The sequence below is a fragment of the Amblyomma mixtum genome, chromosome 1, assembly GCF_055824585.1.
Source record: "Amblyomma mixtum isolate Tamu chromosome 1, ASM5582458v1, whole genome shotgun sequence".
Lineage (NCBI taxonomy): Eukaryota > Metazoa > Arthropoda > Arachnida > Ixodida > Ixodidae > Amblyomma > Amblyomma mixtum.
Window position 1 is genome coordinate 124,657,065 of NC_143012.1, and position 23,661 is coordinate 124,680,725.

Below are 23,661 nucleotides of genomic sequence, written 5' to 3' on the forward strand. Positions count from 1 at the left end.
AATGCTTGCTTGTGTTTTCTTCTCTGTTCCTATGTCACATCGATGCACTAGCGATGGCTGAGACTTCAAGAGTGAGCATTTTCACAAACTTTAAAATGAAATTAAAATATGTTCTAGACCTCCCTTAAATTTAATACTTCGCTCTTCTGGTCCTCACATACAAAGGAAACGTATGGCAGTCTTTTGTACAACCTTGGAATTTGATGTCTCTACCCCTTTAAAAGTTGACTTCACGATGTTCCTTTTTACAAGTTCTGAATGGGCTGAATCGTAGGGTAGGATGGGCTCATTGGTTCTTGGTTCAAAGAACCAGCACACGTGGTTCTCTCCGAAAAACACCTTTAACTCTAGAAACCACATAGCATTTTGTTCTGGGAATTCATGGGCAACTTCAAGAGGTGACATAGTGTTAGGAAAAATGTGGAGGACTTGAGTTGCTTCTGTTTTAAATGCTTCAGTGTCACAGTCTAATATTTATTTTATTTATTTATTTACATGATACTGCAGACCCCTATGGTCCAAGCAGGGAGGGCAAAAGCAAATTACAGAAATGGTTACAGTGCATTGAACAAATAGCAGCTTACATACACACACCGAGAAGTCATCAACGTGTCATCAAGAAGTCAGAACCAAGAAGTCATCATCGTACCGGGAAATTTTGCGAACGCTTGAAGACTCGAGCTTGTTCCTCAAGGATCTGTCATGCATAGCCAGGAAAAGGTTGCTTAAAATGGGGGCAATGCATGAGCCTATACATGTGGCTTGATTCTGTATGAATCTCCACTAGGTTACTGTTGATTTAAGGTAAGCGCATAGGAACTCAATGAAGCCGTCTGCAGATACACCACACTCATTTTGGAAGGCCACCACACCGTGTCTCTCGATGGCGTCCCGAACACACTCTGTGAGGGCATCCTGAGGAATAGAATAAAACAGGCCCTTGATGTCAATGGAGAAGCCATTGAAGGACTTTGCTCTGTTCTCGTGCAGGACAACTTCTTCGGTGTTAGAACGGGGCCAATGACTGAAAGTCGCTTGATGTTGCTTTGGAGAAACTTCTTTTCGCCTGGCCAACTATTCAGATGCAATCAAGCGTAAAGGGCACCCAGTCTTGTGCGTCTTCGCGGGAAAAAACATTTCCAGGCAGCCAGTCTTTTTTTCCGTGCATTGGTACGTGAAAGGTTCTCTAAGTTCAGTCGTTGGCACAGCTTCCTCGCACTACTTCTCAGTTTTGATTCGGATGTTGTGCATTTTACAAAATTCGCGTCAACTGCTTCCGCTGCCTTGGACATAAGCACGCGTTTCGGAAGGACGGCCAACCCTCCCTCCTGGTCGGCGGTCAGCAGTGACGAATTCTTCTTCGTTGAAAATGAGTCAGTGCGCTGGAGTGCCTGTCCTGCATGCTCTCACGCCTCCGAAGAAGACTGGAAACCCCCTCGTGGGCGGACAGGGGAGGTCCAGCGTTTCCTTAGACCCAAGTTCGCCATGGAACAAAAGAGGAAATGTTGGTCTGGCAAGTTTCTCACCTCGCCCCAGCGGCGGAAGTGGATCGGTGTACGGACGTGGTCACGCGTTGTAGCGCCGACAGGCACAAGAAGACTGTCTCATTTTCAACGAAGAAGAATTCGTCACTGCTGACCGCCGACCAGGAGGGAGGGTTGGCCATCCTTCCGAAACGCGTGCTTATGTCCAAGGCAGCGGAAGCAGTTGACGCGAATTTTGTAAAATGCACAACATCCGAATCAAAACTGAGAAGTAGTGCGAGGAAGCTGTGCCAACGACTGAACTTAGAGAACCTTTCACGTACCAATGCACGGAAAAAAAGACTGGCTGCCTGGAAATGTTTTTTCCCGCGAAGACGCACAAGACTGGGTGCCCTTTACGCTTGATTGCATCTGAATAGTTGGCCAGGCGAAAAGAAGTTTCTCCAAAGCAACATCAAGCGACTTTCAGTCATTGGCCCCGTTCTAACACCGAAGAAGTTGTCCTGCACGAGAACAGAGCAAAGTCCTTCAATGGCTTCTCCATGGATATAAAATACCTGTTCTCTTCCACTCCTTTTCCAAGACGGGAGACAGAGCAGACGGGTGCCCAAGAACGAGAAGCCAAAAGAAAATACGAGAAGCTGGGAAAAGCCCAAGAACTCGCTTGCCGGCTAGCTTCGTAGAAAGCAACATGTCTGTGGGAATGATGGAGGTATTGTGCAGAATTAATTTGAGAGGCTTCAGTTATATCTCCAGTGGTGGGGGGGGGGGAGGGGGGGGGGGGGGCAGCTTCCTCTTTTCCTGATGACAGCTTATGGTGATGCACACAAATGTCAATAAGATGGATCATTCTCTCCCCATTGTATTGCTGCACGAAGGCCAACCTAAATTAACCCTGTATTTGCCAATGTTCCACAATTGCAGCATATGGAATTGAATTTTTAATGCAATACGGGAGTAATTACTCATTGAAATCCACCCAAGCGCAGCCATACGGCTACAAAGGAAAGCTATACAGCTTTCTCAGAAACTTCGTAGTTAAAGAAAAATTCGTCCTGGTCCGGGGTTCGAACCCTGGAACATTTCAAACATTCGAACATTTGATCAACACTGTTCCCAATTCGAGTTACTGATCAATTCGCTCTCGCCCTACCATAAGCTTGCCGTCCCGGTTAGCTCAGTTGGTAGAGCGACTGCTCCGGTGGAGCGGTGGTCCCGGGTTCGAACCTCAGACCAGGACGAATTTTTCTTTAACTACGAAGTTTCTGAGAAAGCTGTACAGCTTTCCTTTGTAGCCGTATGGCTGCGCTTGGGTAGATGCCAATGAGTAATATCTCCCTTATTACAAATTTACTCCACCTTGGGGGATTCCCCTAAATATTTGACCAATTTTTAATGCAGAAGCATTACTAGTCCCACTGCGAGAAAAGCCAAACCTGTGGACATATTTCAATATGTTTCCCGATTTGGCAAAATCCGTACTGTCAGCTGTGCGGTGCCACCTTAGACCACATAATCTGGGACTGCGCGAAGGATCCGCCTCATCTAGTCACATCCTGAAAAATGGGAAGGGTGGTGAATCAGCATCTTTCTAATTTGGTGCACCTCATCCCAACAGTGATGGTTTCTTGAAGCCTTGGTTCAGAGGTCTTCGTTTCCCTTGCAGTGAACCTGTTCTGTTCTTCAGTGACAGTTTGTGCTCTCTTAAACGATCATCAGTACCTCTTTGACTCATGTAAATTTTTCCTCACGTCAGTGGGAGGAAGCACACAATACCGACCGAACACTCTGCCAAAGGGTTAGCATGCTTTGTTTCACACACTTTTTTCTTATCATTTCCCGAGCTAATAAATTGGCACAGGTTTCTTTTTCTGAGGATTCAGCTTTTTCCTTTTCATTCATCTTCTTTGCTAAGAATTGCCCGAGAGAGCTCAAAACAGACAACCTGTTTCAGCTTACGAATCTGGCCATCAAAGCTTTTGAGAGGCGATTCTCAAAGCGGAGCTGCTTTCCCTAAACCGAAAGTCGGCCGATGAAGGTGCCTCATCAGGACTGCACCAATGTCGAGATTTCACCAGCGGACATTCGTCGCCATCGTGCATGTTGGCCGATTGAAGCTCATCAGAGGAATTCGTGAGCACAACAGTTTGCATGTATTTTTCTCCGCGAAAACACACAAGGAACCCTCCTTCAGGTGCACAGAGGCGCTTGGCAGAGAACCTCTTGAAACAGCTGGATACCTTGAATGTAGAGGATACTTTTTTCTGTGAAAAACAGCCTCTTGTGACATGTATTTTGAGTGGATGTGGTCGCCCTTTTTCACTTAGTTCCACCGCAGCGAGAGTTGCTGTCTCGACTTAAGCGAATGGTCCGGTCGCTTTCCAGAATGCCAGCCCTGTGGACAACTTCTTGACACTGCTGGAATTTCACTCGTGTTCAACAACTGTCTTCTTTTGTGCAGAAGAACGGAGTGTGTATTGGTTCTTGCGTGGCGCCAGTACTGTGCAACATTTTTCTTGCTTGAATTGACAAAGCCTTATGCGGTGCTTTTGAGAAGACTAGAGTTCGGAAGAGCTTCACGTACGTGGAAAACTTTTTAATTGCTCTGAGGAAACAAATATTTTTGACCTACCCGCAGATTTTGGAGGAAGTTTTAGCTGATTTTACAAGTCACGCAGAATGCTTGGATTTTACCTTTGAGCCTCTGAAGGGAAACAGGTTGCAGTTTTTAGATATTGACATTACCACTACTGATAAAGGTGCTTGCTGGAAATATTCTCCTCGTGCCCGCAAGGAATTGCTGCCTTTTGATTCCACGCATTCGAAAATGGTAAAACGTGCCATTGCCACAATGAGCCTAGAATCTTCTCTCAAAAAGTCATGTGAGGCCGCCGCAGTGGCTCAGTGGTTACGGCGCACGGCTGCTGACCCGAGAGACGCGGGTTCGATCCCGGCGGCCGGGATCGAACCCGAATTTCGATGGAGGCGAAACTCTAGAGGCCCGTGTGGGGTGGAAATTTCCGGAGCCCTCCACTACGGTGTCCCTCAGAGCCTGAGTCGCTCTGGGACGTTGAACCCCAATAAACCAAACCACCAAAAAGTCGTGCAATCACAAAATGCAGGCAAGCCTTGATGGCCAGATTTGTAAGCTGAAACAGGCAGGATCACCTCTTCTAAGCTCTGTCAGGGAACTGAAGAAGATGAGAGAACAAAACCTTGGCTCATCTGGCTGGCTCCCCTTACGTGCACGCAGAGCAAAAAACAGCAGAGAAGAGACAAACCACAGGACTGGCGCTGAACTGACGACTGAGATTTCAGTGAAAACGACCGAGCTTTAAATACGGACAGCATGGCCAAATAGACAGTGAATCGGCGCAAGATTGTCTAACCAGCATCGCTCAAGCAGCCCGAAAGTCATGGAAAGCAGCTACTGAAGAGACGGACGATTAATGAAAGGCAACCGAACGGGAAGCCATATATCGTATCAAAGGCAGCGTAGCAAATGCAGAGTCAAACGAGTAAAAGCAAAACCACAACACCCCAGGATAATTTCTTGGGATGGCGTTGCGCACACGAACAAACATACACAGGAAGAGGCAGAAGACAGAAAAGAGCGCAAACTATCAACTAGATTTATTGCTTTCGCAACAGAATATATATGCAGCATACACACGTGAAAAGAATCGGGAGAACACTGATTGAATTAGCAGTGTTTTAACTCTTTTTGGACAACATGGCAAAGGCTTGGTTTTCACGCACGAACTCCCAACCAACGGTTCATTGCAGTTTTTAGACATAAAAATGCAGGTTGGCTCGCATCATGTCTGTTGGAAATATGCTCCTCGAGCACAGAAAGCACTACTTCCATTTGACTAGAACAGAAAACTGGGCAAGTTGGAACGGATTCATCTTAATACAGCGCGATACACAGGACGAGAGAAAGAAACAAGAGACGACACGAGCGCTCGTGTCGTCTCTTGTTTCTTTCTCTCGTCCTGTGTATTGCGCTGTATTAAGATGACTTCCATTTGATTCTGCACATTCAAAGATTGTGAAAAGAGCAATTGCAAACTCGTGCCTAGAATCAGCCTTAACCAAATCATGCGAGCATGAAATGCATTCCAGCTTCCATAATCAGATCACCAGGCTGCTTTCAGCCGGATTCCCCTGCTCGCTCATCACAGCGGTAGCCGAGAACCTTCTCCAGAAGACAAAGAAAGGCAAGCATAGCTGTGACCTTGAGCGCTTGCGGAGTGCGAAGCCGACGGTGCTTCCTTACATGCACAAAGTCGCCCACAATTTAAAGAAAGTGGCAAACAGGCATGGTGTTCCGGTGGTTTCTTCGGCCCCAAAAAAGCTTGCTGGGTTATGCCCCAGGATCACCGAGGAAGGAGCCCCACGGAGCGCATGTACAGCGAAACATGCGGAACAATACATTGAATGTGCCACGGGCGTGGTGTATCAAATCCCGCTCAAGTGTGGACACGTGTATGTCGGCCAAATGGGACGCTGCATCAATGAGCGCGCAGGGGAGCATGCTCTTTCTGTAAGAAAAAGAGACGGGGCGAACTTGCCTGCCCATTGCATTTCATGCTGTGGTTGTGAGCCGATGCTCAAATACATCAAGATTCTGGGCAAGAGCAAAAGCAAAATAGCCTGCAAACTTTTAGAAGCTATCCACATCGGAGAAAAAGGCGGAAATTGTATTAGCGATACCTCGGTCACCTTATATGATAGGGAAAGGAATTTTATCCGTAGCTTTCGCTACGGATAAAAGCAGTCACAATACAGTGAGGGAAAACAAGGCAACCACAGGCCGTTCAAAGACTCAATTGGTTTGCTTATGCACCATTCACCTCCCTCTGGCCCTAATTTTGCACTCCCCAAAAAGGAGTGATGAATCCTGAGAAAAGAGGAACAGACACACCCATCACGTGGCATGCAATCTTAAGCTGTTCAGTTCCCGTCATTTTTTTCTGCACCCAGGAAACAATGTGCCGATTGATAGCTCGGGAAATGACAAGAAAAAAAGTGTGTGAAACAAAGCATGCTAGCCCTTTGGTGGAGTGTACAGCAACCCACTGACGTGGGGAAAAATTTACTTGGGTCAAACAGGTATTAATGATCACCTAAGAGAGCACTGTCACTGAAGAAGGGAACAGGTTCCCTGCAAGGGAAGCGAAGACCTCTGAAGCAAGGCTTCAAGAAACCACCATTGTCGGGAAGAGCAAATAGAGGCACACCAGATTAGACAGAGTGTTATACCCCTGTCACACGGCCAGTTTCAATGGCCATCGAGTCGAGGGCCTTCGAGATTTTTGATCGCCATCGAACTCGAGGGAGTTGTGGTGCTGCCACACGGCAAATCTCAATGGCCATTGAAATGGTTCTCGCATCTTACGCCAAGCTCGTGTGGCGCCACAATCGCTACGTTCGGTTTCGCGCATAACAAAAATATATTGACGAAACTTAACCAAATGTTGAAATACACTTTTTTGCAGTCATAAGGCGCGTTCACACTTGTTCAAAAATCCGGCAAGCAAAGCGGATACGCTCGCCAAAAAAACTAGGACCTGTTCTCATCTGTTGACGACCGGAGAGTTGGAACAGCCGCGCCGCTGCTGCTTCTCGCTGTGCGCACCACGTCGCCGCTCGCGGCGTACACAGATACAGCGAGAAAAGAGCACAAATTTATGCTGTCTACATACCACGAGCGTATGCACGCTTACGTACGCTAAACGCAGGCGCATTCCCTCATTTAGTTCAGCGTATGCTAGCAGAGACGCAAAAATAAACTCAGCCTCTAGTGGCGCCATCTGGTTGTCAAAACGGGAACCATTACTGTCGACAAACCGACTCTCTTAGGCCTAGCAGCAGCAGAATTGTCACTCTGAATAAAAAATTAAGCAAATTTATCACTTATACGTTTTCTTGTAGGCAAGATGAGACGAAGCGAAAGACCGGTGCCCCATTTATGGCCAGTGAACGGACAGAAAAAGGCAGCAACAAAGAAGAATTCAGTCCGAAGCGAGGGGTCCGGCTTTGAAGAGCGTCGCCATGTTTGTTGTCGTTCAAAGCAATGCTAGCAACCTTGGGCAACGCTCGAAGGCCCTCGAAATCTCGATAGAGTTCCGGGCTGCTCCGTCGACTCGATGGCCATTCAAACTGGCTCGATCGCCTTCGAGTCAATAGACTATCGATTCGAGGGCCTTCGAAATGCCCGTGTGACAGGGGTATTCCCTTGTCTCACCACCCCTGTCTTTGCTGAAGCTGCTGGAAGGGTGTCAAGCAGGGAGAGACAATCTCACCAACGCCTGTTTACAGGAGGTGTCCCTATGCCTGGAACAGTTGGGGACAAGCAATGTGCTGATGACACTGCCTTGCTAAGTTAAGACAGGCAGAGTGGAAAGGTGAGTCTGATATTAACAGGCAGAAAACCAAAGTAACATTCAAAAGACTTGCAAGGGAACAGCAGTTTACCACTGGTAGCAAGGTGCTGAAAGTGGTAAGGGGGCAGGTAGCGGCCGCTGATCCGGACCACAAGAGGGGAATATCCATGAGACATCATTCCAGCGCACAAAAACACATGGACTAGACACCACGGACTTTCACTGAGGTATAGCCATGAAACAGGCTATTTATGTACAAAGGATTATAGTGAACCCTGGGGCTGAAAAGTATTTCCACTACCAGATTCAAGGCGGCAGAAACCACAACAAAAACATCTTACCACTCACAACACCTTGAGATAATCCATTTCTTTTTTCAGGAGCTCTGTTCAGCAGAGAAGGCGTGCTGAGTGCTGAACTTGCGGACCACAGGTGTTGAAGGCTCCAATGTCATCAGCTGATGCTCAGGCGTTCACTGATGCAGCAACACCATGCCATTTAACGAGGGGTGTCTTCCCGAGGCAATGCGTTCTCCTCTGGCAGCCTGTGCTGCCTCAGCTTGGAATGGGCGGAGAATTTGCTCTTTCAACCGTGCCTTGCACTGCCAGCGCGTTTCTTCAGATATCAGGAAACTGGATATGACCTGCCTGACACGAGAATGTCACTCCCAGCATAAACCTCTCTCCTGAGCCTGTGTTGTCACATTCACTGCCACCAGGTCATCTGCATGTATGAAAACTTTCTGCCCACTTGCGTTGTAAGGGAACGCTGAATACACTCATCAATCATAGGGAAAAAGATGTCACTCAAAAGTGGCACTAGGCAAGACCACTTTGGATGAAAAGGGACTATGCAACGAATTAAAAGTTGCTGGTAAATGTTTTCAGTGCTTAGAAATGATATTAGTTATGATGCTATTATTATGAGGCTTTGGAGCTGAGCCGGCAATTTATTACGAATTTTTATAAATCGTGTTTCTTGGAATTCGCCGGCCGATTAGTATCCTCGTAGTGACCGATTCTGGAACTAAAATCGTGAAAATAGACGTCACTAGTCCCGCAACGTCGGCAGGCCACCACCATTCCCTGGAGCCACGGGCACACCCACTCTGCTCGTGCCGCCCCCTTGGGCGAGCCACTCGCGCAGTGCCGCAGGGACCAGCAAGCAAGGAACGCCAATCGAAGAGAGACAGCGAAGAGACGCTGGTGCCGGGGTGCTGGTTGCGACAACCGGAAGTCGCAAATGACGCAATCACGGGTGGGGCCCAGTCCCAGAGCTGTTTTTTCCTGGCGCCTTGCGTGTACGAGTTGAGGGGGGAGAGGAGCAGCGTAATTTTTAATCGTTTATAACATCGCTGCTATTGGTGCTAGCTCAAAAATCCTTGCGCTGGGGTGACAAGTGATGGAATGCCTATCTCCCATCTCCTATACCTAATCTCAATTAATTTATTGCTTAGTCCCTTTAAAGTGACAAATGTGAATGAGAGATGAAATCTTAAAATCTCTAAAAAAAACCTGTTGGTTGATAACCCTGCCTTGTTCCGAAAGGCCACAGGCCTCGTGTCTTCAATAAAATTTCTTACTGCGCAAAAAAACTCAGGACAAGGTATAGGGGACCGCAGCTTCGCAGGGGGGCGCTGCGGACGCCAGTGAAATGTGTCCTCTCCGGCCGACTCCGCACTTTTGACCGGGCAAACTGGTCCACCCCCCTTGAGCAGTTGCACGAGCAGCGCGCTTTCTCCTGAAAAAAAGCCACTTCTGCACGTACTTTGCACGTGCTGGCCAGCCTGCAAATCTCTTTGTGCAGTCGCGAGCTTTTTTGGCTGCGCTAGGAAGAAATGCGAACAGCACGGCGCCCACGCGCTGCGTAGTCGGAATTTATCTTTAATGTGTTTTTATCTCGGTTGTAACAAAAAGACGCCAGAGTGGTACACTATTGTATCACGGATGTCTCTACCGGATATGTGTTGCAAGCCAAGTGTAAGCGTGACGAAAATAAATTCCAACAGCGGAGCCCCTAGGCACCGCGCTGTTCACATTTCTTTCTGCCGCGGCAGTACGCTCTGAGATGTAGGTCAAAAGAAATAGTGGACAGTGAATTTTTATTTTCGCTGCTCAGACTTGAAAAAAAGAACTGCTAGTGGATCAGGCCCACTCCGTGAAGCAGATGGTTGACGAAAAAGCCAGTACCGTAATGGCGAAATGTGTACCACAAGTAAATGACGAGATCATTTAAGACATGGAATTCGTGGTAAATACCATTTTTTTTTTGGCGCAGCCATCTTCACAAGATACTTAATTTCATTGGGTGGCTGAGCAGTTCAGTGCATGCAGGTTTGCTGGCCAAATAATAAGGATTTTGTTGCGTGTTTCGCTGAATAATAATGGAAGTAATTTTTATTTTAACTTAAAATAAAGTGGCCTTAAGGCGACACGCGAGGCTGAAGAGAAAAACGAAAACAGGCACGAAATGCGCCTACCAGCTGCTTGCTATATACGGCTAAGTGAAAAAATGCTCTAGTTTGGTCAATCGCTACAACGGAGATAAGCGGTTGGTATATTCATTTTAATGCCGATTACAGCGCATGCGCATCCCCAAAACAATTTATTTGCAGAGCCATCGCTCATATGCAAACGCTCATTCATATGCAAGCAAACATTTTGATTATTTTTATTTTTAGAAATTTTTTACATGTAAAGCAACTTCGAAAATTGAGCCAGGCGTCACAAGTCGGAACTTTGAGGCGATCACTGACCTTGCCTCACACGCGTCTGCTGTTGTTGTCAGCCTCCAAAATAAAAAATGGCAAAAGAAATGAGTTTCGTTAGCTTTACTAAACACTGCATGCTTAGTGAATTAGAGCAAAAACTGCTCAGAAATAATATTACGCGTGCAACATGCCAAACATGTTTAGCAACAGAAAAACACTTACTTCACCCTGCCCACAGCAGTTATCGAGGCCTGCCGTTTCTCGTTCTCACCCATTTCATACCCAACAATTCCGGGCAAAAACATTTTTTAATAGGAAAAAGTGTATGAACGTATTTTTTCATATACTGGAAGGTTTCACTATAGCAATCTCCCATCGATAGGCTTGCATTTTTTTTTTCGTATTAACGTTTTTCCTATCGTCAACTGCTCCATACTAGCAATGAAAATTTTTTAAGATTTTGCTACATACAGAAAGGGTGGACCATTACCTTCAATATTTCCATTACTGTACGTTACAATTTTCCAATATTAATTTTTTTCCCCCAAGAATGCAGGACATGTGCTGGAAATCTGAAGAATTCCACGGGCAGTCCTTGGCCGTTGATGTTCAGAGAACTACTGTGATGACAGCCCCCGACAAAACAAGTTTCTCCACTCTTAGAACGTTGCGGAATTCCAGCCATGACTCACAGCGAGCGGCAACGCCACTTTTGTGCGCCCGCGAGCAAGACGGCGCGTGCTCACTATGAAAGAGCAGCACGCGCTGTTACGTCTGGCTTTCGTCGTGGGGAAGACAACGACATGGCAGCAGCGAAACGCCGACAAACCCCGAGACGCGCGTTGGGTGAACGCCTGGATTGCCACGGAAGCCGCGTCCGTCTGCCCGGTTGAGCGAGCGTTTCCCGTACACCGAGTGTGAACGCGCGTTCGAAACGCGCGCGAACGCCGCTCATGGACATTTCGGCGTCTGCGCTACGTGGTTGGCATCGTTCCCCTCTCCCAGCGCGTGACGACGGCGTGATCTCTCGGGAGTGAGTGAGTGCGTGCGTGCCGGTGATTGGTGCCAGTGAAGCCCGGCCCCCATCTAGGGACCCTAGGGAAGAGAACTCTTAAAAAGCCGGCAGCGGCACGGCCGAGGAGCTCTTTGTCATCATGGTCTCCTGTTGAGCTGTCGTGATGCAGCGTTCCTGCAGCTCACTTGTAAATACTTCAATTACTGTATAAAGTCCTCTCTAATTGTCTTTTCCCAGCAGCCTCGTCTCAGACGTCCCTCATTCTCTCTCCGGCACACGACCATGCTACCTCGTCCCTAACAGCGCGCACCAGTCGACAGGCAGCTGGCTCAATGCACTCCCTCGGCTGGCGAAGTGCCCGGACGGAAACGCCAAAATGACCGGCAGGGGAGCAGTGGCGCTGGTGCAGTGGGAGCAAACTTCCTCCCCTACAGAATAGAACAGATCTCCTTCATCAATTGAAACTGCAAACCTTGTTTGGCAGGAACCATAAAAGTGTTCAATAAACCCAGTCGAATTTTCTGCCAGAAAATGGACTTGAAAGGAATCTCTCCAAAGTGCTTCTGCGAGAACCCAGACAAGGTGCCCTGCCAGGAGCCCTTTTCTGTCGCTCAGATTCTTGGTGGGTTTTAAGCAAAAAGAAAAACTAGCAGCGTTGATGCTTTCTTCTTCACCTGTAGGGACAAAGTCCTTTGCTTTCTGCCTAAGCAATGCAGCCGCCCCCTTTGTTTGCAACCCTTGCTCTCCAGGTCTACCCTTAGGCCCCTAGCAATACCCAGTCACCCAAGCTGGCTGTGGCCGCCACATTTCTGACAATCGTACGAGTTCTTGTTTATGCTCCGCACAACACTTTGGGCCCCGACTCAGCACAGCTTCGACCTTTGCAGGCAGTCACAGGTCACAGCTTGCTGCCATGTTTATTTTGTAGCATCAAGCCACGGTTGAGAAATGCCGTTGCAGTGCACATCCTAGAGAATTTTGCCCACCATAGTACATCTATCACATGAAACTCACCAACAGCATGTAAATCCATTTCTTTCCGACCTCTAAACGTTTCACCTATCATTTTTCTTTCCATACCTCGCTGCGTTGTCCTTCTTTGTTAGCCTCCACGTTTCTGCCCCATAGGCGAGTACTGGTAAGATACAACTGTCGCATACTTTTCTGTCGAGGGATAATGGTAAACTGCCATTGATCGCGGAGGCCACGGCGCGTGCATTTAGAAGGCTATTCCCTCCTGGGTCGTGGAAGGTACGGCTGCGGCCCTTACATGGATCTATTTTTTTTTTTTTTAACATTTCCTTCGGGAAAACGGGGTGCAGCCCATACATGTGTCCGGCCCTTACACGCATTTATACGCTATTCATACTAGGCTTTTCCTGGTGATCTTAATACACAAAATGAAATTGAGCTGCCTCAGTTCCCAGCTGACGTCATAAACGTGCAGAAGTGTTGACGTTGCTTGCCTAATTACGTGAGCCGACTGGGATGATTTTTTGAGACTGCAAAGAGTGGTCTCAAACCATTTGAGGCAGAAAACGGTGGCTGTTTACATCGCTGGTGGCCGCGCAAGCAACGGTGCAGGAGGGTGCGTGGCTTTGACGTACGGAACGAGTTGTTTCGACGTTCTGACACGGGAAGGAGACTGGCTGTGCGACAAACTCGCCGTTGAAATGGGAGGTCAGTGGAGGTGCTGTGCGCTTCTCTGCCGCCGGGGCGTTTCAAGGCACCGTAGGAAATGAGGCACAGCCCAGTCAACAGTGTGTTTGCGGCGGAGACCACTGTCACTTTCCGGCGAGACAAGGCAAAGGGGGGCTTCCCTCGCCACCGCAGTATCCGTCATGCGAACGGAACGGCAACAAACCCAACACGAACATCAAGTGCTTAGCCCGAAACATCTCAGTTGCCACAGTGACCGGGCTCTCATTTCTCGCACTGAGATTGCAAGCTCCCAGCAGCTGCACCAGCCTGCTCACCTATGTCGGCAGCTGCTGCAGTGTGATTATTCATGGTCGCCCGGTGTTTTCTGAACACAAACAAATAGAACCACGCACTGCCCTTAGAGCACAGGCTAGGCCGGTTCACACTGGCAAGTCGTGGAGGTCGCGCGACAGGTTTAAAACGATTTGTAACGCTCCCTCCCCACTTTACAAGTGCTTCGGAAACCGTAACTAATTGACCGAAAGCACTCGCACGACGTTTGCGACTCACCACTGTGAACTTGCCTTAAAACTGCCTTCGTCGGTTTTCGAGCCGAGCGCTCCTTGCAGACTGATCTCAGCAGACCCGTCACAAGCAGTGCCTTCAAACAGATTTTTCCGCGTACTTAAGATGTCCGCACAGTACCTTGATTCTATATAATGTGCAAAAAAAAAAAAGACAGGCGTCGAATCGGCAGATTTTTTTCTGGCTGCCACGTTTACGATGGGTGTACATATATGTGGGTGGAGGGATAAGGCTAAATCAAGCGGCAGCTCACGCCACCTAGCCGACGCTTTTCCAGCGTAGCCTGGCGGCAGCAGCGGCGACTGAAGAGCAAACTGAATTGAGGACGCTTCTTGTTTTGCTTCATGTTGTTGAGTTTGAAACATAGTTTGTTAGCAAAATAAAACCTTGTTCATTTTACTGACAGCGTGTGTACAGCAAAACGTCAGCATACAGTCTCTTGTGGTGCAATTAAATGCTTCCGGGGTGGAGCCCTGCTACTAACCACTGCCACCTCGCTGCTAATTGGTCGATTCTGCGGTCAGCGCCTCGCGGTGTCGTCATTTTGACGTCTCGAAATTGAGACAAAAACTGAGAGGAACTCGTAAAATCGCACCCCTGTTTTAGACCAGATCAACGGCCATTAAATGCTTGTCCCAGGCAAGCTCCTGCTTCCTTTACACTGTGCTTAGTCTGTTCCGAGTGTAGCAAGTATTTGGCCGTATTAAGTACAATATGCCCTCCAGGGGAGGCTAAAGGAGGCGGACCAAGCATGCCTCCTGACAAGGCCTGCACCCCGATCACACATCATGGAAAACGGGGGCCGAATGGACAAAAGAGAAAAAACTATGAGCAACATTATCACTATAGAATATAGTTGATGATAATAAATATCAATTAACAGTAAACAAAACATTTCATAATATGCACATCCAGGTAAAAAAAAAAAAAGAAGACAAACACGTACTCAAAAAACTAAGCATACAGAGTTAGCCGAGATTTAACTGGGGGGAAAAAGAATCTTTAGTTTTTTCTCAAATACAGACACACTATAACTTTCTAAAGCAATCTGAATAAGAGACTGGTAGGCATTATACAATGTTATAAATTGATAATCTGTTGTTTGTTTTCCACAATTTGTTCTGGGTTTTGCAGCAGATAGGGCAACGGAATGTAGACCATACTGTCACATTGTAGTGACGGCAGTCCAGCAATCAGGAAGACACCAACAAGACCTGGAAACGAAGCTCTTTATTTGGGCTGACTTGCGCCCGCAAAAGAACTGAATCACTCGACAGCGGCGTAAGCAACAAACGTGCTCGTCAGTCCTCGAACTACGAATGTCCTCTGCTCGCGGCATCGCGCAATTTAAAGCCGGCAAGGAAACTTCGAGATAGCAGGTGAAGATCATCTAGAGTAATCTGGAAACACGTAGATGCAGCTCGGCATGGCTGTGATCAATCGAGATTAGTCCGGTCGCTTCTCGCGTCACGAACACAAATGATAACACCCCTTTCCTGCGGCCTTGAGCGCAAACGAACAGTGATACGTGGCAATATGCAACGTTTCTTGAATTGTAAGTAGTATTGCAAAATGAGCTGAAGTCAAACTTTATAAAAAAATGTGAAGAGCCGAACTCAAACTGTACGAATGAAAGAAACTGCGAACATGAAATGTTTCAAGAAGATTTGCTTCAACAGATGGACTTGAACTTATTCAACGCAGAGCTCTTTTCTGGAGTGAAAGCAATTTGTACGAATCGGTTTACCCCACACTAGGTTGCAGTACACGAGGTGGCAATGAACAAGGGCAAAATATAATCGTTTTTTTAACTTGCAGTGGGAGGAGATGCCTAACACGATAAATGACACAAATAGATCAGGCCATCTTTAGTCTAATGTAGTTTATATGATCAGCCCAATCCAAATCGCTGCGAAAAAACACCAAGAAACCGGCAACTATGGACTTGCTCGATGTTAGTCATTGAAAGATAGTTTGATGTGATGATCTAATGGTTTGTTTTTTGGATGGAAGAGCATAAACTATGCTTTGTTTCCGTTTGATTGAAGTTAACACAGAGCCAAACCACTAACTCCTCAAGCCAGGCATTACATTTGGTGTTCAAGCACTTGGAGATGAGACGGAAAGAAAAAGACATTAGTATCGTCGGCATACATCGTGATTTTAGGAGTTAATGGAATGCTTACAATGTCGTTAATATAGAGAATAAATAAAAGTGGTCCCAAAATTTTGTCCAGTTTCTTTGTCCGTGTACAACTAAGCAGCGCAGTATTTATGAGAAGATGTTCCAACTAGCCCAGTCCCAAGCACTTCTTAAACAAGATTGAACCCTGAGAGACACCGAATTTTATCGTACCAAAACTGGATTTAACATCATGAATATGAGTATACTGGATCTGTGCAGTTAGATAACTCTCCAAAAGTGAATTTGCCGCTCCACGGATCCTGTAAGTCATTAATTTATGGAGTAGTATTGCATGTTTCACAGAATCTAAAGCTTTGCACAGATCAAGAAAAATTCCAATAGAAAAAAGGTTTTTTTCAAAAATGTTAATTATAGAGTTCTTAATATCTATTCTGTTGATTTACCGGCCTGAAAGCCAGATAAGATGGGGACAGATAAGATGCTTAGCTTGTAAGAAATTGTTTAGTTGCCTGTAGAATACATGCTCGGCTAACATTGAAAACAGAGGCAGTACCGAAATAGGACAGTAATTATTCGGGTCATTTTTGTTGCCTCCTTTGAATAGAACGACTTTTAATTTGCTAGGGAATACACCAGAGAGCAGCATTCTGTTCCAAATATGCATAGGAGGGCCAGCAATAATATTTACAGCACATTTGGTAGCAAAAGCAGCAGCAGGGACAAAAATATAGATTGAGTACTGCAAGAGGGTAAGTACGAGTTGAATGGCACAAGATGCAGCTAGAAAGTGTTCATTCAGCATGCTGGCAAGTGGAACTCCAGCACCCCGCTGACTTTCAGCTCAGGGGGGAGATAATTCTTCCCATTGCCTATAATGTTAACACTTTGCCAAAGTAATTTAGGATTGTGTAAGAATGACTCGGCCTTCTTGAGGTCTGAGTTTAATTTATTTCAAAACTTCCTGGGCATCCGCGTTTCCCCAAAAGCGTGTCCACGCTCCAGCACAGCCATCCCCTAGCTTAATGACGAGAGAGGAGGGGGTACTCACGTGGCCGCCTTGGTGGTGGTGGTGGCAGGTGGAGGTGGAGGGGGGGGCGGCCCACAGCGCCTGAGCAGGAAGTGCACGTCGGGGGCGCAGTGGCGGGCCAGCAGGCGCAGGGGCCGGTCGGAGGGGTCGAGGGCCCGCTCGGCCCGGCGGCTGCGCTCCACGAGGGCGAAGCGCCCTGTCTGGGCGGTGGCCTGGGCCAGGGCGTACACCACGTCCTGGCAGGTGGTGGCCTCGGTGACCCCACACACCACCCGCTGGGGGCCCCCTTCCAGCCACACCCGCAGCTCCATGGGGACATCCACACCCTGTTGGGAGGGGAGGGCACTGCATAGGTACGTGGCTTCTTTGACTGAGGCTTCACCAAAGTACGAGGCCAGGCTTGCAGCATGGAACTTGGTAGATAACACCCTCTCTCTGGGCTGAGGTAGCAAGTGAACACGCATGTGTGGGCCACGCACATGCCATGTTTCTGCAGAATGCGTGCATGGCAGCACAGCCCCCACCCCCCCCCCCCCTGTAGAAGCACAATGCTGCAAGTGTGCTCCGTTACTCTGGTGGTCACCCCAGGCAGACACCTCTGGGTGCAGCTGTGGGAAATGCATTGAATAAAGCCACATGTATGCACAGCTTGCACGTGACAACACTTCCGCCCCCCCACCAAGTGCTTGCAGCCATGCTGCCGATCCCCGTCCGTCCATCCTGCAATGCCTGGCCACTCCTCGGACACTTTGGATTATTTTCTTATCTCTCGGGCGCGATGCCTGCTCCACGAAGGAATGAACCATTCAGTGGAGGCTACTGGTCTGAACTTATTCAATCGGCGTGCATACGCTACGCAGACAAAGTGAAAATTTGTGACAATATAAGCCCATACATGCTGCGACCGGGAGTCAATGGGACAATGAGCATTGATGTGTTCCCTGAAGTGGCCCAGGGGGATATCGTGTGCTCTTTCCAGCTTTGTGAAGCTGGAAGAAATGAAAGCCTTGAAATCAATGGAAGCACACAACGATTTCTACAGTAGGTGGGTGAGAAGCCTACAAGATGAAAAGTTCAGCCTCGATCAGCTGAACTTGCTCCGGTCGTGGCGATCCGAACCGGCTTGCCTAGTGCTCTAGCGAGGACGCAGCGACCCAGTCTGAGTTTGTGTTGTCAGACAAATTGGGCGGCGTCAATCAAAACAGCAAACACTCACTTCGGGGTGTAGCCATTGCTTCCCACAGACATTCAGTTGACGACACAGGCCTCTTACCTGTCACAAAGAGCACTCTGCACACAGGTAAGTTTGGGTTGTTGTTGCGGTTAATGCAAGCCAGCCACAGCTCATGCAGATTCGTGTGGAGTCATAGGAGCCTCTGGGGAATGCCAATGTTCTTCTTCCACCTGGAACTACGGTTGGAGCAGCCAAGGGTGGCTCACAAACTAAATCTACGGATGGACACAACACGAGCTAACAGAGACGGCAGCGGTAAGCCAGCGGCGATGGCCGACTCGCAACCGACGGCCGCCGAATGTTACACTGGTGCAAGCATTCATGATATTGTTCACAGCGCAACAGAAACGGGAAAAACGAAAGACGAAAGAGTAACACACACAAGCGCTGTGTGTTACTCTTTCGTCTTTCGTTTTTCCCGTTTCTGTTGCGCTGTGAACAATATCATGAATACTTACCAACTCGCCCAAATTTCTGCTTTACTGGTGCAAGCTATGTATAAGAAATGCTTCCATAGATCAATGGCTCCCCTCTCCACTCTGGACTTGGCTCTCATCAGAAAGGGCCTTGTGGAGAATAGGAACAGGCCGAGGCCACTGTGGGGCAGCCACAAATGCCTTTTGGAGCAGAAAAGTTAACATTAGGTGCAGCTGTATGCCAGCGCCAAAACAACAAGCGTTTCTTTTTTGTTGTTGTTGTTGGTGGTGCGACTCACATACAGCAGCAAAAAAAGATCTTCTGCCGTTTCTAGAAGAGAACACCCATGTGCAATAAGAAGAAGAATCGAGAGACAACACAGCTCCAGCGCACTGGCCGGTGTGCCCTCCTCGGGACCACTTGCACAGACCACGGACAGGGTGAGCTGTGCTATCCCGTCCCACAACCCCTGGTGCGGTGGTGGCCACCGCATCCAGCCTGGTTTTGTGATGTCAGTGTCACATCCTCAGCGAGCGTTGTTCTCACTCAACATGAAGGCCCAAGCTAAGAAGCTAGGTGAGTATGCGCTAGAGAACAGGGTGGGAAATGATTTTGCCATCTCTGTCTCCATCATACTGGGTACTGCCACAGGTGGGTCCAGCCAGCTGGGCGGCAGTCACACACACTGCCTCAGCCTCCGCGCAACGCCAACACCTCGCACAACTGTCCTCGGGGACAGAGGCTGAACAAGGGGCCTCCCCGAGGTCTGCTGACGTGCAATGCAAGAGTGCCTATTAGAGGAAGGCCAAAAGGTTTCTCTAAGCACTGACAGATGGGGCTCCACACCCCTGTGCGCTCCTGGGCGTTTCCTCTTCTTGTGCGCGCCTAAACTCATCTCACCACCTGGCCCAAACACTACACGCATGGCCAAAGAATGGTGTAATTTCCCTCCTCCCGAGGGCCTCCTAAAATACTTAACTAGGGCGACACTGAGAAGAAGCTGGCCTGCAGAGGTCCAACTGTTGCATCCACAGAGGCCTCTAGAAACGGCTCTGTCTGCAGCCAACCGAGACAGCAGGCACAGATGGGATGGATGGGTCAGCCCCCCCTTTTATAGGCGAGGGGAAGAGGTCGAACAGCAGTGCGGCAACCGGCGTCATATAGAGTACAAGTTCCACACTCCTTCCCCGTTTGGAAGCCCTTCCCAATGGAGTCTGTTCATCACCAGGGCTGATTTTTGCCCTTCCCGTTGCTCTCATGTCCCACAGGCAATTTCATCCGGCCACCCCTGACTCAGCTGGCCCTGGTGTGTGCACCTTTCAAACAAACTGCAGTCCTAAGTCAGCCGAGCCTGTGCTCCCTTCCAACAATGTTCAACAGCACCCTCGTGAACCAAGGCCGCATTTAGACATGTGAGCTGTATTTCTTCTTTTTTTCTTTACGTCCTACAGAACATGTTCGTTAGTCAACATCTCTAATTTACAGACCCTAAAGGCACTGACAAGACCAATACCATACTGTTTCTCTGCACAACAGTTTATGCAGGGAGCCAGACGAGGCAAAAATTTGGAGTGAAACTACAGCCCAAAAAGGCCTTCAGCTGGGTCATGGTTTTGGCACATTCCTTGTGGCTGCCACTTTATCCACAGTGGAATGTAATCCATTTCAGTCAGTTTCATAGCCCGGGTATCTCTGGTGGAGTAACTTGCATTTGGCAGGGTGGACCCATATTCCGTGTTCTTAATCTGCCACAACACTGCTTTTTATCTTCATCCGCGATGCCACCCAGGCTCTGCCAGACAGCCCGTGCAGGACTGGGTCCCTGACACACTCCTCTGGGCACACATGCTGCCCCGTGTGGCAACACTGACAGTGAGAAATTCTTCAGCTGGGTTATCCAATTCGAGCTGCAAGTACGACCAAGTCCAGAACCGCAATGACCTTGCAAGGTTGCACATATGTCCTCTGGGAGAGGCAGCAGGTCAACTTCAAGGGCAGGACTTGCACGCTAACCACCACATACCCAAAGCTCCTGGCCATTTTTCTTGGGAACCACAAGTGTCGCCCAATCACTGTGGCATGCCCAGTAGAAGCGTTCCCCTTAACAACAATGCTTGTCTTGAAACCTTTTATGGCTCCTCCATAACCAGGGTTGAACACTTTGCGATATTTGTCCGTCAAAGATTCATCAGTGTCTTGAAAAATTTTAGCGCGAAAAACATGGACAGAAAGAGTAGACGACATGAAATTTGCAAAATGCATGTCAACCAACTCGCCCAATATGCAGTACTGTTGAATTCATCAGTGCCCGCATGCCACTTGGTTTTGATTTCACTGTTTCGGCCACACAACATTCTGGCACCTCTTGGCCATTGGCACGTTCCACCCCTGCTGGTTCCCTGAGTCTGAACAGTGCTTCTCCCACTCTCACACCACAGCTCCAGACCCATGGGCACATTTTTCCCCTTTAACTGACCACCAGGGCCAGAGTGCCCAAACACAAGAGTGTCAACTCACAGTTTTCCAGCGCAACGGCCGAAGAGAAGAAGGACAAACACAGCGCTGTTGCGAGGTACGGGCTGTGGACTCGGTGAACGTTAGGAATTGGGTCTTTATTAAAAGATGTTGACCCAAAAGAAAAGAGGGCCCCAGGCAAAGTACAGACTGGCTCCCTTTTCTCTTGGAGGAAGACTCCCCTGCGTTCACTCCCTCGAACGCCGTGCCCATGTGACCACACTGCGCGTTCTCGGGAGGAAGCGTCCCTGGGCGCGTTTTTGAACACCGCACATGAGCCCCGTGTCCGCAACAAGGCCAGCACCATGCAACGCCGCATAGAGGTCGGAACGCTCGCAGCACAAAGTTTCCGGAGCTCGTGGGCCCACAGGCCAGCAGTTTCTTGCAATGCAACAGCGCTGACTGTCAACTGCTTATTGAGGGACACACACACAGCTTAAATAAACTCAGACCAGCGCAGGCGCACACCGTGCAAGGTAAACCGGAAAAAAAATGAGGAAAAACTCTCTTCACATCTTTATCGCAAAAACTTTGATAGGAACATCTTTTCTGCGGCGTACAGAAGAACTCAAGTATCGCTGACACATTCTGACCCTGCTCTCTGAATATAATATGCTTCTGTCGTTTCACGGGTTGTTTTTGATTTGCTTGTGCTCAGAATCCTCGAAGTAAGACATGATGTTGGGCTAGTCGGTTCATGGTTAGAGCGAAACAAAACTGCGCGAAGAAGACGGGACAAAAGAAAGGCACGAATATACACACACAAAGCGCAGACTTCCAACTGACTTTATTTTGTAAAAGCAGGGTGCTTATAAAGGCAATCCCAGCAAACTAGGAGACAAGCAGAAGCAACGTGCGAACGGCAATGACAAAGTCAACAATACCACGTGTGATTACGACGCATGAAAAGTTCGAATGTGACCATCTAAGAAATTGATTTCTTGACATGAAAGAGATAAAGAAGGGGCGCTAACACACTTATCACCCCTTTTAGAAATGAAAAAGGCCTCGATAATTTCTCTTTCGGTTTTAGTTTTGGCTTTCGAAAGGAACTTTGGAAAAACCTGGAACCTGGAAAAAACAAAGTTCCTTTCGAAAGCCAAAACTAAAACCGAAAGAGAAATTATCGAGGCCTTTTTCATTTCTAAAAGGGGTGATAAGTGTGTTAGCGCCCCTTCTTTATCTCTTTCATGTCAAGAAATCAATTTCTTAGATGGTCACATTCGAACTTTTCATGCGTCGTAATCACACGTGGTATTGTTGACTTTGTCATTGCCGTTCGCACGTTGCTTCTGCTTGTCTCCTAGTTTGCTGGGATTGCCTTTATAAGCACCCTGCTTTTACAAAATAAAGTCAGTTGGAAGTCTGCGCTTTGTGTGTGTATATTCGTGCCTTTCTTTTGTCCCGTCTTCTTCGCGCAGTTTTGTTTCGCTCTAATCAGAATCCTCACTCCCGAAAACACCGCTGTACAGTCCTTGCAAGTAGCGCAGTGCTCGACAAGGTTAGCACCTTCCCCATTCCTTATGTGTGCTCCCTGAGCCAGTCATCGATGCAGCGCCCAGTTTGCCCATTGTACGACCTGCCACACCTCAAGGGGATTTCATACACAACGCCTGTGGCACATGCCGCAAAGCGGTTCCTCTTTTTACACCCAGGTTTTTTGTTTTCATCTGTGATGCATCGGGCCAAGCTTGGCTGCGAAGACCAAGGGCACGCTGTGCTGGTTTGCCCCCTTTCTGGGGCCATGGGATACCTTGTGCCTTGCTTTAGAAGGGGTTATTACCTCCTTGCCAGTTCCGGGCCTCAACTTCTTCAAGAGCGCTTCTGCAACAGCGAAACTGGCAGCCTCAAGCCAAGCCAATTGTTTCCCCAAACTGTCTTGCATATCATGCACACATGATTTTCCGAGTGCAGACTCTAAGCAGAGTTTAGCGATCCCTGTCTCCGCAATTTTCAAATGGGCTCAATTATAAGGCGGTAGCTCTATTTTTGTGCTCTGGGCGAGTAAGACCAGCAAACATGCTTATTGGAGAACCTAATTCTTAAATCCAAGAACTGCAGGTTGTCTTCAGTCGGGAGCTCGTACGTGAGCCATCCCCTGCCATGCTTTTCCAAGTCATGCCATACAATCATTAGTGTACCCTCACTGGGAATGCCATAATGCTTGTTTAAAACAATTAAAAAATCATCCACATAACAAGACACTTTTGTAACACATTCACTCTTAGAATGATTAAAATTATCATGCAAATGGCGATCAATGCACGCTATAAAGATATCACATAAAACCGGGGCAACGCATGACCCAATATAAATCCCCCTTTTTTTTTTTGAAGCCCGAACTGGCAAGGAGGCACTAATGCCTCCGCAGGCTAAAGTAAGGCCTGAAGTGATGCCCCACGTGCACAAGGTATCCCATGGCCCCGGAAAGGGGGCAAACCAGCACAACATGCCCTTGGTCTTTGCAGCCACTTGGCCCAACGCATCAAAAAGAGGAAC

At 48.1% G+C, this 23,661-nt stretch overlaps 1 protein-coding gene across 13 annotated transcripts in view; it reads right to left on the bottom strand.

Annotated features, from left to right (window-relative positions):
• LOC149367538 (uncharacterized) overlaps positions 1 to 23,661 on the bottom strand; it is a 65,601-nt gene that overhangs the window by 31,483 nt on the left and 10,457 nt on the right. For all 13 annotated transcript variants that reach the window (XM_089555954.1, XM_089555934.1, XM_089555929.1 and 10 more), the window contains exon 2: positions 17,019 to 17,323. In XM_089555954.1, the coding sequence (XP_089412080.1) occupies positions 17,019 to 17,308 (290 nt within the window). In that variant the 5' untranslated portion in view covers positions 17,309 to 17,323. The remainder of the gene's footprint in view (positions 1 to 17,018; positions 17,324 to 23,661) is intronic.